The 18,171-nt window shown below is 40.2% G+C and overlaps 1 protein-coding gene across 1 annotated transcript in view; it reads right to left on the bottom strand.

Annotated features, from left to right (window-relative positions):
• ANKRD42 (ankyrin repeat domain 42) overlaps window positions 1-17,832 on the bottom strand; it is a 55,369-nt gene extending 37,537 nt beyond the window's left edge. Inside the window, exons 1-5 of the mRNA XM_060160865.1 lie at window positions 16,782-17,832; window positions 13,125-13,291; window positions 5,352-5,459; window positions 2,031-2,150; window positions 1,039-1,174 (exon numbers count right to left, since the gene is read on the bottom strand). Of these exons, the coding sequence (XP_060016848.1) occupies window positions 1,039-1,174; window positions 2,031-2,150; window positions 5,352-5,459; window positions 13,125-13,291; window positions 16,782-17,832 (1,582 nt within the window). The remainder of the gene's footprint in view (window positions 1-1,038; window positions 1,175-2,030; window positions 2,151-5,351; window positions 5,460-13,124; window positions 13,292-16,781) is intronic.
• Between the last annotated feature and the right edge of the window lie 339 nt (window positions 17,833-18,171).

Here is an 18,171-nt window from a genome sequence, read left to right as displayed (position 1 = left end):
AAAAAACAATACTAATTTTTATGTTGGAAGTCAAGGTAGTGATTAACTTTGGAAGTTGGCAGTAACTAGAAAGAGGACACAAAGGAGACTACCCCGTTTCTTGATTTAGCTGATGGTCACAGAGAAGTGTTCACTTGTGAAAATTTAGTGAGCTGTGCATCTGAATTGGGCGTTTTTCTGTATGTATATGTCAAAAATAAAATTTTTTTTAAAAAGACTGAGAGTAAAAGAGTTACTTCCAGATACACAAAAATCGAGAGGGTCATACCAACAAACCTTCACTAAATGAACACTAAAGGATGTCCTTCAGAAAGAAGCAAAATGATCCAAGATAGCAGTGTCAAGGGATGGAAGATGAGGGCAGGGAGGAAAGTCAGAGCCAAATTATGAAGGCCCAGCATGCCAAGCTAAGTAATCAGAGATCCACTGGGATCTAGGGAGTTTTTAATAATCAAAGTGATTATTTTGCCTGGACTTCCCCTTCATTTGTTTGCTACCTAAGATTCCTTTAAGACATAGTTCAAGTATTGTTTCAGTAACCAATCTCACTGTGGTCTAACTCTCTTCTGAACTTCTACAGCACCTCTTAGAAGAAGACAGGGTACTTAAGAGTATAGGTCTCAGCTGGCTAGTTGACCGCAGGCTAGACAACTGCAATTAGCAAATTAACTCAAATACACTAGTGTCCACTATCTGTACTATTACTTTTTTAAGTAATCTGTGGGGAAGAGACATATGAAGTTAAAAAACAATAACACTAGAGAGTAGATGAGGGAAACAGCTGGTGGGAAGAGTAAATCCAAGTTTAATTTTGGATATTTCTCTTTTGCTAATATGGTTCCAGAAAAAAAAATCAGTCACATGATGGGTACATAACATAGACATAATATAAGATAAAAAATGTTCATGTCAACATATTTACTACTTTAGTTTTGTTAGGAAATATCAGAATGATGACAGTTCAAATTTCTTAAACATGATCAAACATTGTTAAAGTTTACATTAATAGAAAAACAAAATATTTGCTTTTGCGAATACCTGGAAGATTTCCATTGTAGTCCACATCTTCTATGCTACATCCCCATTTAATGAGAAGTTGCAGACAGCCAAGCCGCCCATGAAAAGCTGCATAATGCACAGGTTTCCACTCTCTCTTATCAGTCACGCTGGGATCCTAGAGGTAACATTCACAAGGACTCAGTTCTTTTACGTTTTGTAGGGGAAACACTAAGTCTAGCAGCTTAATTCTGCAAATGAGAATTGGAGGCTGTCCTTAAAACTATAAGGCAAACACTAAATATCATAGAAATATTTACTGCAACCACTGATTTGAACATATGAGCTAATAATATACAAATGAAATTATAAAGTCTTTTAAAAAAGAACATAACTAGCCACATAAAAATCGGTTCTTTTTAAAAAGGAACTTAACTAGTCATTTTACTGGTCACAAGTTCCTGACCAATAAAATGAAAGAGATGGATTCAAATGATCAAATATTATCCTTGGGAGCATAACCAAAGAGTTAATGAAAAAATATTTAACTCTTATAAGAAGTTACTTTTTACAGCCACTGGGTAATATTAAAAATAAATATCACAATAAATGAAATTTCTGGAGATATAAATCACTTTCTAAATTAGTGAATGAAATAAGAGTTACCAAAGAAACAGGTAAACACACAGCAAGTCAGAAAGATTTACAATCCCTGGTTAAGATGTGTCTGGAAGCTTCAGAATCTTCCCTGTTAAACTCTGAACTAACATGAAGAATTCATAGCCTCTGAAATATTTTGTACCATTAAGCTGTTTTTTTTGTTGTTGTTGATGATTTATCTAAATTATTGCTCCCATGTTTAAAGATAGAAAAGCTAAAGAGAGAGATCAAATTACTTCCTCAAAGTCACATAAGGGATTTACAAAGTCAGGAAGAGATAACCAGACTACCAAATGTTAGTCCATATGATATGGACTGTATGGACTATAGTCCATATCATTATACATTCTCACTTATTAACAGGAATCCCTCACCACTCCACTTCGGAGCATTATTTGTAAAGTGAAAGAATGTCCGTGTGTTGTCGCAAGGTGTAAAGGAGTGCATCCACGATCATCTTGAGCTGCCAGATTAGCTCCATTAATTATAAGAGTCTGAAAGTAGAGACATAAGAATGAGTTTATATGAAGATAGATGTTAAATCATAAATGCAGATGCAGATTATTTAAAGGCAAGGAATTTGTTAACCTATAGCTAAGCTATTATGTAAATTCTTACATGTGTGCTACACACAAAGTGTGAGAAATTCTTAGCTAGTCCTAAGAAAATGCTTGAGATCCTTTTTAACATTGCCTAGGAGACATGTATACCCAATTTCACATTCTGATTTGAGCATGTACATACAATTTATAAAACAAACTTTTCATGAGCACAGATTAACAACCACTAAGTTAAATAATTTAATGCTAAGCTAATAAAATTGAAATTTAAACTTCCTCTATTTCAAAAGCAGAATCTTTTATTAACTGGGTTTTGAATACAATAAAAGGATTTCATTACTAAAGTAACCAGTTCTAAGCTCCAAATCAAAATTCTAACGGCATCTGAGGAGATTCCATCTGAATTTACAATTGGCCCAATTTCTGTATATGGGTTATATCATATACACAACACACCCCTTTATATAATATACAGAGTAATTGGTTTAAAAAATTATTAGCAAATATTTTTCAGTTTTATCTCCCTCAGACTTTTTTTCTTTTAACCAGGCTATATTTACCAGCATCTCAGCAAAAGTTTACTTAGTCATAATTCCTACCAAGAGTTTTAGGAAGAACAGGATCCATGATTTTGCCTGACTCCCATTAACAAACTAGTCAATAATCATCACAAACCATATACTGAGTGCTTACTATGTCACTACAAAGAATATGAAGATATATCAACTTAGGGAATTAGGACACATGTAGAGACAAAGACAATCAACTATACAAAGCAGTCCTTGGTAAGTAACAACTACTTACTTACTTACTTATAGTATCCCAAAGCATCACAAAAGCTCTAAGAATGAAGAGATCACTTTGGGGAACAGAAGGACAATCAAGGGAGAGGGAGTGGGTTAAACTAATGCTTAGAGGAAGGAAAGCAACAAGTAAAGCTTCATTTGACCCTGATATCCCCTTAAGTTACTATTGTATTTGCTCCTTTCTTTCACTGCCTACTTTTCAAATACCTCAATGCCTCGACTTCAAATCCACCTGCAAATTGGGTGCTGTCCCTATCACTGCATAGAAATATAGCCAACCTCTCCCTATAGAGAGTTCGCTAGTTCAATGGCATTTCCTTAAGTGCTATTCCCCTTAGTTTTATTCTGTAAGTGATACTCTGCCTGACTTCAACTTCTTCCTTCATTTGCACAGCGCTAATGGGTCCTGACTCTCTATCTCTCTTTCTCCTCTGAACTCCTTACTCATTTCGCTGCTTCCTCCCATCCCTACTAGTAACATTTTTCACCATTCAATCCTCAGTACTCTGTACTCTTCTCTAAGCTTTATTACTCCTGAAATCTTTGTCACCAGTGTCCTTTTCAACTGCCCTGTCCTTCGGCACCCGAATGACCTATAGGCACCTTAAACTCAACATGGGCCAAAGTTGAACTCAACATCCTTCCTCCCGAACCTCCCCTGCCTTTCAGATGTCCCTATCTATAGTGCCATAATTATCTGTCGTTCTGACTCAAAACCTTACAGTCTCACTACTTTGCCAATGCCTGCTATGCAAGATGTTTTAAATAATTTTCTTTGTTTCCCACTGCCACCAACTAATCTCACCCTCTATGGTTAGTGATAATATCAAAAGTCTCTGATTATTTTGCTTCCAAACACCCTCTTCATCCTACATAATCCTGGATACATCTTGCTAGAATAATTTCCTGAAATATTGTTTTCATTACTACATTCTCCTGTTAATGTCTATGTGCATGTGTGTGTATGTATGTATGTGTGTGTATATACATATATATACACACATATACATGTGTATAGTATACATATAAAATTCTCTTTCCTATACAAATGAATCTTTATTCTATTCCTAAGACATTTTACAAGTCTGGCTTTATCTAAACTTAGTTCAGAACAAATCATCTACACTCAGTCAAACTCATATAATGGTATATTCCTTGAACACACTTCATTTTTCCAATTCAAAGATTTCACATAGAATTACGGCATAAAGGTTAATGGGACAAAGTCTGGGTTCAAACCGTGGCTTTGTCACTAACTTAAGCAACAAACTTAACTCTCTGAATCTGTTTCCTAATCTACATGAAGGGAAACTCATAAGATTATTGTATTAAATGAAGTGATGCATGGGAGACGGTGATTGACACATAAAAAGTGCTCAATAAATTAAAATCATTATTTTTATTTGCTCCTGACACCGTCCCTACCTACAATGCTTCTTCACTACTTATCTTTTTAAAATCGACCCATTCGGGCTTCCCTGGTGGCGCAGTGGTTGAGAGTCCGCCTGCTGATGCAGGGGACACGGGTTTGTGCCCCGGTCCGGGAAGATCCCACATGCCGCGGAGCGGCTGGGACCGTGAGCTATGGCCACTGAGCCTGCGCATCCGGAGCCTGTGTTCCACAACGGAAGAGGCCACAACAGTGAGAGGCCTGCGTACCGCAAAAAAAAAAAAAAAAAAAAAAAAAAAAAAATCGACCCATTCTTTTAGGATTAGCTGAAGTTTCATTTCCTCCATTTATGATTCCCTTATCTTCTCTTAAGTTCTACAGTTTTTCTCATCTATACTTTTCATGAGAACCTTACTCAGAGACTGTGATTTGTACTGTTTTGTAACTCACTGAGTAAAGCTACTGTCATTCCCAATAGAATCTCAGGCTTCTTATAGGCAAGGACTGTTTGCTTATATGATTTTGTATTCCTCGAAGCTCCAGTCCATTTCACAACATTGATTAAGTCTATTTACTCTAATAAACTAGATCCTGCCACATATTAATGTATAACTCTGGCCAGGAAATACATTAAATGAGGAATTTTAGGCATGGCAAGCTATAAAGAAGATAATCTGGGCATGACTATGACATCCCTTAAAACAACCCAAACAGATAGCCAACTGCTTTAGAGATAATATAATTTCCGATCTTATACAATCTGTCTGAGTGACAGTTGGTACCAAAATATGAGTCCTGGAATCCAGTAAGTTTTTGTTTAGAACACAGAACTACTAAGTCTATGGGATCAAATTATTAGAATAAAGGCAATAGCCCAACAGAACTATGCTAAAGTAATTAAACTTATTGAATTTTTAAAAAAAGTAACCATATTATTACCTGCATGCAAGCATCCTGTCCCCTGATGGCAGCTATGTGAGCTGCTGTCCAACCTCTCATGGTTGCTCGTGAGAGATCAGCTCCATGCCAGAGGAGCCAATGAAGACACTACGTTAAGAAAATACCCATGTTAACCATGTTAGCAGATATTTTTAACATTTTTATATCTTTAAAGTTAGTCTATCATCATGAAATACTACAGCCTGAGAAGCATCATAAGTGAATGAGGGGGCCAGGTATAAGAAAAACAAAAGTACAAGCACAATGATATGGTAACCCACATTTGGCCTTACTGTTGGGTAAACAATATGGAGTGGTAGGAGCTATGGCAAACTGGAGACCACATTCCCTGTCCATAAGGTGAAATACTACTCAATTCTAGCCAGTTTTTGCAGTGAGTGAAATGCTGGTCCATATCTTACGTTTGACCAATACTCTGCAAGCCAAACAAAACACATCTGTGGTCAAATTCACTCAACAGCTGCCAATTTACAATCTCTGCCATAGGTCTTTAAATGGGTCCAGAAACTTCTGTATCAGAGAAGACACTGTAATTCTGATGATACTTTCTAAGAAAATAAGTGGCATATTAAACAAAGTGAGGGAGTAAAACACATCTTCATTTAAGATTTTTTTTAATTAACTTAAGTCTCAATATAATTCAGTACAAGAGGTCTGTGCCACATATAGTGTTACTCTCTTTATATATTCAAGTTTGTAGATTCTACCTTAAAGAAGTTTCTTTCTTTATAAAAGAATTGATTGTATCATTGGGATACACTGTCACATCAATCATTGTGATATCATTTTTTGAAAAGGCTAATCATTTAGATATCATTTGCCTGTCATGGAGATTAATGGCCAATAAAATATGGGGAGGGGTAGAGTTGAACCTCACTAATAATCACAGTAAGTCATTCATTTACTCAACAAATATTTATGGAGAACCAACTATATGCTAACACTGTACAGGTACTGGAGAATAAAACCACTGTAAACATTCGTGTACAAGTTATTTATCTCTCCGGGGTAAATATGCAGAAGTGAGATTTCTGGGACACAGGTAAGTATATGTTGTTTAACTTTATAAGAAACTGCCAAACTGTTTTCCAAAGTGACTGTACCATTTTACATTTCTACCAGCAGTGTATGAGAGTTCTAGTCGCTCCATATCCTTGTCAATACTTGGTATTATCATTTCTCTGGGTTATGTTTTTGTTTTTGTTTTGCCATACTAACCGGTGTGTAGTGACACCTAATTGTGGTTTTAATTTGCATTTCCCTAATGGCTAATGATGTTGAACACTTTTTTCATGTGCTCATTATCATCCACATGTCCTCTTTGAGAAAGTGTCTAATGAAGTCATTTGCCCATTTTTAATTGGGTTGTTTTCTTACTACTGAATTGTAAGAGTCTCATATATTCTGGCTACAAGTTCTTAGTCATATTTATGATTTGCAAAGATTCTCTCCAATGTTTTCTTCTAGAAGTTTTAGAAGGTTAAGTTTTACATTTGTTTATCATCTGCTTTCAGTACATTTTTACATATGGTACCAAGTATGAGTTGAGGCTCATTTTCTTACGTATGACTGTCCAACTGTGCCAGCACCATTTAATAAAAATACTATCTGTTCTCCATTAGACTGCCTCTGCATCTTTGTCAAAAATCAACTGACCAATCAGCAGGTCTTCAGAAATGACTAAGTGAGGAGGTTGGTAAATCCTCCCCCAAGAAGCAATGACAAAGCTAGACAAAGTTGTCAAAAACAACCATTTAGGGAATTCCTTGGCAGTCCAGTGGTTAGGTCTCCAAGCTTCCACTGCAGGGGGCACGGGTTTGATCCCTGGTTGGGGAACTAAGATCACACATGCTACGTGGTGTGGCCAAAAAAAAACCATTTAAAGACTCTGGAAGGCATACAACAAAATGAGAAGCATTTATTCAAGAAAAATCTACTGATTCTCAGTTAGAACAGAGAGAGCCCGTGGCAGAGTAGCCTGGGACTACAAGGATCCTTACCCGTAGCGTCATGATGCATAAGTTCTACCCAGGTGGACAGCTCCACTGCCCTGCTGGAGGGACTGAAAAGTCCATGCCCAGGCACATTTTCAAAAACAATTCTAATCCTCAGTGGCAACAATTTAGGAAAGCCAACATCAGAGCTAGCCTGAAGTCATGATACTTGTTGGGGCAAACAACAAAACTAAAAACCACCTAGAAAATTGACAGAAAAATACAAGAAATGAGACAGCCAAAGTGGGCCTTGCTAAGATTCCACTTATCCCTTGTGATATAAAAAGCTGTGTACATGTACAAAGTCACTCATACTCAGGAAAGACTGAAGAGGTCCCAAGTTGGCTAGACATTCTTGGCTAGACATAAGGCCTTGAAAACACAGGGGGAAAAAAAAAAAAAAGCCAGGCTGACTTGTAAACTGCTTGGACTTTGGAAACATTCCCCAAACCACACACAGATCTATCAGCAAAAGATGGACTCCTTACTGGCTCAAGGTATTTAGGCACAACCTCTGATTAATCACTGGCTGATCACTAAGCTATGCTGACCCAGGGGTGACCCCTATGAAGCCAGGCTTAAAAATAAAAACAAGAGGGGAATTTCCTGGCAGTCCAGTGGTTAGGACGCCACGCTCCCACTGCAGGGGGCAAGGGTTCGATCCCTGGTCTGGGAAGATCCCACATGCCGTGGAGCAACTAAGCCCCTGTGCCACAGCTACTGAAGCCCCCATGCCTAGAGCCCATGCTCCGCAACAAGAGAAGCCACCGCAATGAGAAGCCCACGCACCGCAACGAAGAATAGCCCCCACTCGCCACAACCAGAGAAAGCCCGTGCGCAGCAACAAAGACCCAACGCAGCCTAGAATAAATAAATAAATATTAAATAAAAAGGATATATATATATGTATAACTGAGTCACTTTGCTGTACAGCAGAAATTAACACAACATTGTAGATCAACTATACTTCAATAAAATTTTTTTAAAAAGAATTCTAATATCAAAGTTATTGTGAGGAATAGACAATATACTTTGTCAATACATACCAAAACTCAAGGCACCTAATAAATACTAAGCACTGCAAAAAATAAAAATAAAATGTCCAGTTTTCAAAATGTCCAAACTAAAAAATTATGAGACATACAAAGAAAACAAGAATGTATAACACATACACAGGAATAAAAAGGAATCGATAGAAACCATCTCTGAGGTACTTCCCTGGCGGTCCAGTGGTTAAGACTCCACACTTCCAATGCAGTGGGCACAGGTCCCATCCCTGGTCAGGGAACAAAGATCCCACATGCCATGAGGTGTGGACAAAAAAGAAAAAAAAAGGAAACCATCTCTGAGAGGGCCCAGATGCTCAGTTCAGAAAGACTTCAAAGCAGCTATTACATATAGCTTTAGAGAACTAAAAGAAATTATTTTTTAAAGAATTTATGTTGGGACTTTCCTGTTAGCACAGTGGTTAAAAACCCCCCTGCCAATGCAGGGGGCACCGGTTGGAGCCCTGGTCCAGGAAGATCCCACATGCTGTGGAGCAACTAAGCCTGTGCACCACAACTACTGAGCCCACGTGCCACAACTACTGAAGCCCACACACCTAGAGCCTGGGCTCCGCAACAAGAGAAGCCACCACAATGAAAAGCCTGCGCACTGCAACAAAGAGTAGCTCCCGCTCGCTGCAACTAGAGAAAGCCTGCATGCAGCAATGAAGACCCAATGCAGCCAAATTAATTAATTTTTAAAAATTTATGTTTAATGAATCAAACAAAAATATGATGACAATGATTCATCAAATAGAAAATAAAGAGACAGAATTTAAAAAAAAAGAAAATTCTGAAGGTGCAAAGTATATCTGAAATAAAAGTTTACTACAGGGGCTCAAAAGCTGATTTCATCTGACAGGAGAAAAAAAATGAAGTCTAACAAAGCACAATTTTCACCAGCTGTTAATTTAGTGATCATTTTATACTACCAACATAGTACCATGAGTCTTAAGAAATTTCAGAAAGGATAACAAAATGTAAAGGTATTAATGCAGTACTCAAGTAGAGAATTAGGAGATGATCCTCAAATGGGAAAGTAGAAAGTCGCCAAAACCTTTTGATTGAGATTTATTTTTGTTAAAATTTAACAAACATTTCTTGAACAGCTGCTATGCACTATGCTATACAGTAAAAATATAAATTTAATTCAACAAATTCATCAATACAACAAACATTTATTGGGAACCCGCAATGTGACTCTAATATGCCAGACACTATGCTAGATGCTGTGGGAAAAAAGATAAATAAAATCCAAATGGTACCTTCAAAGAGCTCAAAATCTATTGTTTTTATTTTTGTTTTTTTGCGGTACGCGGGCCTCTCACTGTTGTGGCCTCTCCTGTTGCGGAGCACAGGCTCCGGACGCGCAGACTCAGCGGCCATGGCTCACGGGACGAGCCGCTCCGCAGCATGTGGGATCCTCCCGGACCGGGGCACGAACCCGTGTCCCCTGCATCGGCAGGCGGACTCTCAACCACTGCGCCACCAGGGAGGCCCCAAAGAGCTCAAAATCTAACCGAGAGGGACTGCCCTGGTGGTCCTGTGGTAAAGACTCCGTGCTCCCAATTCAGGGGGCCCGGGTTCGATCCCTGGTCAGGGAACTATATCCCGCATGCTGCAACTAAGACCCGGCACAGACAAATAAATAAAAAACAAATAAATAACTATTTTTTTATAAAAGAATATTAAAAAATGTCTAACAGAGAATGCAATTCAATGTGATAAATACAATTTTTTAAATGTGTATAAAATTGAGGGAAAAGTTGCTAGTTGGAGGATACTGAGGGGGGAAACACAGAAGGCCCTGCCAAGTGGGTGCTACCTGACCTGGATTTCAACAAGCTAACCACTGGGAAGAGGTGAGACCAGCCAGATGAAACGGCATGTACACAGTCTATGATAATATGAAACAGTGGACTAGTTTGGGAAATGAGAGTAGTCACCAGTACTGCAACATGAAACAAGTCTGACGGGAGATGAGGTTGGAGAGGTAAGTCTACCATATTAAATAGCTTAAACTTCATCCTACAGGGTATAGAGAGTCACTACAGGGACTTAAGGAAGGTTTTAAGTAATAGCAGATTTTTGTTTTAGAGCAATAATTTTGTATGCCCGTTATGAACTAGAAGTAGACAAGAGAGGAAAGAAGGAAATCAAGTAGCTCTAAGGCAGTGGCTATGAAGGTGTAAAGGACAAATTTGAGAGACAAAGATGGAACAGAATCAACTGACTTAGGGATCAGTTCTCACTACATCAATGTGCATCATGAAGCACTTGACCTAGACAAATGCTGATACTGTGTTTTGCTTCTGTAAAATCCTGACACAATATGATGCAAAGGACATTAGCCTGGAAAACTAAGAAAGGGAGGGAAAAGAATAACAGTTTAGTTTTAGACCAACTAAATTTAAGATGCCAGTCAGATATGTATGAGCTGTTGATAAGCGCCGGATGCAGAAACCAGAATTCAAATTCTGGAGAGAAAGCGAATCAATGAATTATTATGTAGAAGTGATTAAGCCAAGGAAGTCTAAAAATGGCCTGGAGAGAGAGTGTAAAGTTGAAGAGAGACACCCATTGGCAAGAGCATAAAGAAAACCACTAATTTTAGAGAAGGCAGGGTAGGTTAATCAGAGAAGCTGAAAAGATCCCAGGAAAGAGATGAAATAAATGGTATAGCCACAAGTCCTATCTTATTTCAAATATGGCAGAGTAAAATCAGTATTTCCTCCTCTCTTCAAAATCATTTAAAAAATTTAAAAAAGAGCAAGAAAACCCCATCTTTGATGAAGCTAGGAGATATCTGAAACCACAAAACAGATGGGAAAGCTGCCAAAATATAGATCAAACAGGAATGTGGGAGCAAACACCAGAGAAAATCCCCATGCAGGGCTGCAAGCACAGAAAGACCCGTCAAGGCACATTTCTCCCAGGTGAGAGGAAGCCACTAAAAGGCCAAAGCAAAAACCCCTACAGTTCAATTGGGGCACACAAACTGGTGCAGAGAGATTCTTTGGACCAGATTTGGTTCCAAAAAGCAGAAAAGCCCAAACAAAGAAATCACACAGAGGAGCCATATTCATGGAAAGCAGACTCTGTTTGTGTGGCAGGGAAAAAAGAGAGTTGCATAGTGAATAGACCTACTGCAGCCTACAGACTGGAGAAATGTAATAGCTAAAATAAGCTCCCCACACACAACCATGAATTGTGAGAAAAATTCCAGTTGGCTTTAAACACAGCCCAAGGATAAGAATGAATGAACTTATACAAATGAACTTATCTATGAAACACAAACAGACTCACAAATGAACTTATCTATGAAACACAAACAGACTCACAGACATAGAGAACAGACTTGTGGTTGCCAAGGGGGAGGGGGGTGGGAGAGGGTGGATTGGGAGTTTGGGATTAGCAGATGCAAACTATTATATACAGAATGGATAAACAACAAGGTCCTACTGTACAGCACAGGGAACTATATTCAATATCCTGTGATACACTATAATGGAAAAGAATATGAAAAATAATATATATACATACGTATAACTGAATCACTTTGCCATACAGCGGAAATTAAGACAACACTGTAAATCAACTATATTTCAATAAAATAAATTAATAAAAAAAGAAGTTGTGCATAACAATATTCACTAAACACTGCTTGTACTAGTGAAAAATTGAAACCAATGAAATATCCATCAATCAAAAAAATCGATAAATTCTGATATTCATCTAAGAATAGACTATTACAACATGGCTGAAAGGAATGAACTAGAGTATATATATGTAACCACGTCGTTAAAATTCAAAAACACATTGTTGAACAAAAAAAGCAAGCTGCAGAATGATACAAATAATATGATGACATTTATATAAAACATGTTCTTTAAAACAGTGATATAATCATATGTAATAACAGCATAAAACATATATGGTAATAATAAACACCAAATTCAGGGCAATAGTTATCTCTGGAGTTGGAAGGAGAGAAATGACACCTGGGAGGGGTGCTCAGGGACTTCAAATGTATCTGTGATACTCCATTTCTTTTCCAAAAATCTGAAGCAACTACAGCAAAAATATTAGGATTTCATACAGCCAGGTATGCATTACGTTATCCTCTGCAAGTTACCCTGTACGCTTGCCTTAGGAACCCAGCTGCCACCCTGTGAGGAAGCACAGACTAACCCACATGTGGGGACCTCACAAAAAGACCCCCGTGGAGAGGGATCAAGGGGTGCAGTCTACAACCAGCATCTACTACCAGATGTCTGCATGAACAAGCCTTCAGAAGACTCCAGCCCTGGCTTTTAAATCTTCTAGGTGGAGCCCCAAACATCATGGAGTAGAGACAAGCTGTCCCTGAAATCCAAATTCCTGGTTCACTCCTGAGCATAAATAAATAGTTATTTTATACCACCAAGTTTTAGGATAACTTATTACTAAGGTAACCAGAACACCCAAATGTTAGACTGAACTGAAAAGAAAAATATTTGTATATAAATGTATAACTGAATCACTCTGCTGTACAGCAGAAATTAACACAACATTGTAAATCAACTATACTTCAATAAAATAAATTTTTTTAAAAAAAGAAAAGAAAAATATTTTCAGTGCCTAGCATAAGGCCTCAGTCCTGTTTGCTAAATTTACAAAACTGTCAACAGCGCTAAACTTACCTCAGTTTAATAACTTATATAGTTTCTTACCTCCAAACTGCCAGAATGTGCTGCCCAATGTAAAGGGGTAAGTTTATGGAGAACGTCAACTTCATTAATGCTCGTACCACGTTCTACTATTTTTGAAAGCTGCTTTACATCTCCAGCGCGTACTGCATCATGTATGCTACCAAAATGCACTTTCTTCCTGGCACCCACTGAAAAACAAAATTGCTTAAAATATATTACAAAACTAAAAAAAGACTAAAGCAACAACTGAACTGAAAGTACAAAATCACTTTGGCTTTCCAAATAATTTACTACAAAGATGTTTGTGATTAACATCTTAATCTGACTTCAATTTCAGCTCTAATATGTAAAGAGCACGGACGTTGTCACCCCCATCCATACAGGAAAAAAGCAGAACAAACAAAGTCAACAACTTTTCTTGCACTCATCAAAGAATTGAGGTCTCGGGGCAAATGGCCACCCTGAATTTGGAGAGACAGGCAAATACAGAGAAACACAGTCAAGTTCAGCTTACCTGGAGCAGAAGTCACTAGAACCATAAGCTTCTAAAAGCACTTAAATAGTAATTTTGACAAATTGCTGGGGACTGGGTATGTAGTAGCCTAACAGTGAGAAACTCCTCGGGGCCATAGTCTTAGGAGGTCCCCTCATTTTCATAGATTTTACCTTCAAAACGCCACCAGGTTATCACTGTGAAAAACCAAGAAAAATCACTTCATGTCTTTGGTAAAGGGGGAGAGAGGTAACCATTTTGAAATCTGCCCAGCTATTCTCTGTAACAAAGGCCTACTCTCCAGTGAAAAAGACTTTACCAGAACCTTATCTCACATAGGCAGATATATTTTACTAATATTTTTCATATCTTCCTCATATGTCCTACACTAAGAAAGGAATGGCAGGTCACAATTTTTACTTCATACATTCTAGCGTCTTATATTTTATAATATAATGTTCCAAACATCAAGACTGGATTGTCAGCCTTACTGTACCGTGAAATATTTTAATGTGCATTGTGAACCAGAAGTAATAAAAGTATCTAAGCACGAACAGACAGTTGTTGGAGAAGGAAGAAGTAAATAGTTCAATCAAAGCATTTCCTAAACCAAACAAACAGGCACAATTCCTGAACTCAAATTGTTTTGAAAAGAACTCACCAACACCTCTGGCAGATAATCTATGCAGCCTTGTATTACTATTTATATCTATGTATATGTCCTCTCTCCACAATTAGCATGTTAATTTCTTGACAGCTGAAATCATTTCTTATACCAACCCTTAGCAAAATGCTATGCATTTTACTCAAAAGTCCTTTGAGCATGTACCATATGCCAGGCGCTATGATAACACAATGAATAGACATGGATTTAAGACATTTTCTTTCCACTGACACTTTAAAATCTATTGGGATAAATTCGATGAAATCGAAAGCCTGACAGTAACATCCTAAGAGATTACAGGTAAAATAAAGGTGGAGGAGGAAACACTCGAGCAAGTCTTTGAAGAACAATTAAGATCTATGCATACTGGAAAGAGAGTAAGGAAGCACCCCGAGAAAACCAAACCACTTGGTAAATGTTTAATGATGTTAATCCCCTAGGTCAGACCTTCATTACTCTCCTTTATGTTTGTTTTTTTATATTTTGGCCATGCCGTAAGGCATGTGGGGTCTTAGCTCCTCGACCAGGGATCGAACCCGCGCCCCATGCAGTGGAAGCACGGAGTCTTAACCACTGGACCTCCAGGGCCTTCCATTATTCTCCTTTAAATTAGTACTGCAAATGACGTTCTACCCACCCTAATACATTTTATACAGGGACGCTCTAATCCATCGTATACAAGGACACTATTCTGATCACTTCATTCCTCCACTCTGAACTGCTTCTGGTTATCCACTGCTAGTCTAGAGAACCAAATCCAAGCCCTCAGTATGACAGTCTATGCCCTCCCATAATTTGGCTCCATCTAATTTGACAGCCTTTTTTCTCACCACATTCCGTTCCAATTTATTCATTCATCCACCTATCTATCCACTCAACATTAATCTGGTATCTACCATAAGGATAAAAAGATAAGACATGATCTCTATCCTCAAGGGACTCACAGAGATATACAAACACAATTACAAAACAATGTAGTAAGAGCAATGACAGAAATATTCATAAGAAGTTATGAAAGCACAGAAGACTTCTAACTTAGCTAGGGTAGGAGGGAAGGAGAGCAGAAAAAGATTCCTAGAGAAGGTAACACCTAAGATGAATCTTCAAGGATTAGCAGGAATTTGCCAGGTGAAATGGATGTGGGGAAAGGCATCCTGGACAGGTCAAGAAACTATAAAAATACCCACCCTATTGTTGAAGCATAAAGTGGAAGGAAAAGAGGCTAGAATTAGACAAGAGGCAGGCTGTGCTGGAACTTGCTGAACTTGAGCAGAGTGGGGAGTCATTGAGGGATTTTAAGCAGAAGAATAAGAATGATCAGATTTGTAATGCTTTGTATATGGCTGGCTGCAGTAAGGCGAATTCATTGAGCAAAGCGCAAGAGTATAGACTCAAGGAGACCATGTAGGAAGATATCTACAGTAGTCTACACCAGAGAGGTTGAGACCCTCAACCAAGTGAATGGCAGTAGGAACAGAAAAGGAGACAGATTCAACATGTATTAAGGAAGCAGGATGAATTGAACTTGGATGGATATAGTGGGTGAAATAAGGGAAAAGTAACGGGACAACTCCAAGGTGTCTGGCTTAGTTACATAAGTGGCGTACTGCCACTGAGACAGCGAACACGAAAGGACAGAGAGGGCATATGAATACAAAATTATATTCTGAATGTGTTGATCTTGAGGTGCCCATGGAAGAGTTCCAGAAAGGAGTTGTACATATGAGTCTACAGCTCCAGTGAGAGGCCTGGAGTTGAGTTCTCAGTGTTAGCTGTGTCTCAGTATTAGGCAGCTTTTTCTGATCCCCAACCTCACCCTATACTGGAGCCAACGGCTCTCTATTCTTCTTTATAGCATTCATCACACCAGTAATTACTTGTTGAGTATTCATCTTCCCCACTAGAAGGAAGGAATGTGCCTGTCTTCTTTGCTTACGTATCGTTAAGACAAAGCACATAATAGGCACTCAATAAATATTTACTGGATGACTGAATGAATAACAGATTCCGGGGTCGTCACTAGGGTTGAAGCCATAGTACATGACAAGGAAAAAAGCACTAATGATGGCACTATCCAAGGGAAAAAGCAACGTTTTAAAAAGAGGATAGAAGAAAATTCAGGGTAGATAAGTAGATAGATAGGTAGGTAGGTAGATAGATAGATAGAGTCAGCAGAGTGGAAGGAAGAAAATGAGATAAGTCTAACATTATCTCCAGAGTCAAATACTGCAGAGACGGTAGAACTTAAAAGGGTCCATACATTTTAACAAGAGTTGATGTCAGCTGGGAACGAAGTCTCAGGAATGCGCGCAGATAGAAAAATAAAAAAGGAAGTAAAGCTGAAATGAGGAAGGATGGGGGCCAGGTGAGCAGCTCTGTGACCTACTGAAAACAGATCAATTAAGGGAAATGAGGAGTGACAGGTGAGAAAGGGAACTGCCAGAAGGGGCGAAGTTCCTGTGAGCTGAAGTGAGAAAAGGAGTGTGGCAGAGATGAGGGCCAGTGAAGTAATCTGACTCACACGGGGTCGCAGTCTCCGTGCAGAAGGTGAAGGGGCCTGAACCGGACACCCCGGGCATGGTGCGACCCCTCGGACTCCGGGGAGGAGTCGAGTCCAGGCCCCTGCTGCTGCGGCGGTCTTCGCTCGCTGTCACCCACGAGCCAGTGCAGCAGCGGCTGTCTTCCTCGTCGTCGCTAGGCCCGGGGACGCCGTCCTCCGTCGTTCTCTCCCAGGAGCCCCGGCAGCGGGAACCTTCGTCTTCGCTTTCTCTCTCCCAGAAGCGGCGGCGGCTGGCGTCTTCGCTGACGCTGACGACGGAGGAGTCGCTGGCCACGTAGCCGCGGTCTTCACTCACCCCCTCCTCCCAGGAACTGCTGAGGCTGCGGCCGCCATCCACACTTCCGCCCTCCCAAGAGCCACTGAGGCGGCGGCTGTGGTCGTCACTGCCTCTCTCCCCAGAGTCGCTGGTTCGGGGACCCCGGAGCTCCCTGACTCCCTCCCAAGTCCCACTGAGATGGAGGCCGCGGTCTTCTCTGACCGTTCCCCCGGAGTCACTAGTGGGGTGGCTTCCGACTTCACTTAAACTCACGTCGCTGCTGCGGTCTCCCCTTACTCTCTCCCAAGAGTTGCTGGGACGGTGGCCACGGTCTCCCCTGACTCTCTCCTGAGAGACACTGCGACGGTGGCCCAGGTCTTCACTAACCCTTCTTGAGTCATTGCGGGAGAAGCGGACGTCTTCACTTGCTCTTCCCGTCGGTACCCTGCAGCGGTGGTCGCTGCCTTCACGGATTCCTTCCCTGTCTTCGCTACGACTAAAGCCCTGGCCTTCGCTAACTCTTTCCCTGGATTGGTCGCCGCGATGGCCGTGCAGGCCGTTTATCCTCCACACGCGATGGCTGGTGCGGCGGCCGCCGTCTTCGGTTGCTACTCCCCGCGATTCACTGTGGCGGCGGCCGCCGTCGGCGAGTACCCTCTCCTCTAAGTCGCTTTCCAGCGTCCCGACTCCAGCCGTTGCAGCGATGGTGGAGCCGTCGCCTTGGAAATGAGTAAACTTCCGGCGTGCTGCGGTCATTTCCGCTCCCTCGTGGTCGTGCGTCACTTCCGGCTTCCCTGCAAATTTTTTTTTTGTTTGTTTGTTTTTTGTTTTTTGTTTTTTAACCTCTAAGCTTCTCCTCTAGAGATTGTGGAATGGACCGGTTTTCGATGAAGTTCCGCTCGGTCTCACATTCAGCCTGTCTAGGCCCCGCCTCTATAACGGCCTGGCATAGGTCGCGCCCGCCGTGGCTCGGCGACGCACGTGGAGACTCCAGGACTGCAGTCGATGTAGGTGACCTGCGTGTGTGCCTCGGGCCGGGCAGGGCCTTTTATCCTCGGCAAACCGAGTGTCATTTTTCAGTGGTGGTTGGAGCAT

The sequence above is a fragment of the Lagenorhynchus albirostris genome, chromosome 9 (genome assembly GCF_949774975.1).
Source record: "Lagenorhynchus albirostris chromosome 9, mLagAlb1.1, whole genome shotgun sequence".
NCBI lineage: Eukaryota > Metazoa > Chordata > Mammalia > Artiodactyla > Delphinidae > Lagenorhynchus > Lagenorhynchus albirostris.
This window is presented reverse-complemented; position numbering and strand designations above follow the sequence as displayed.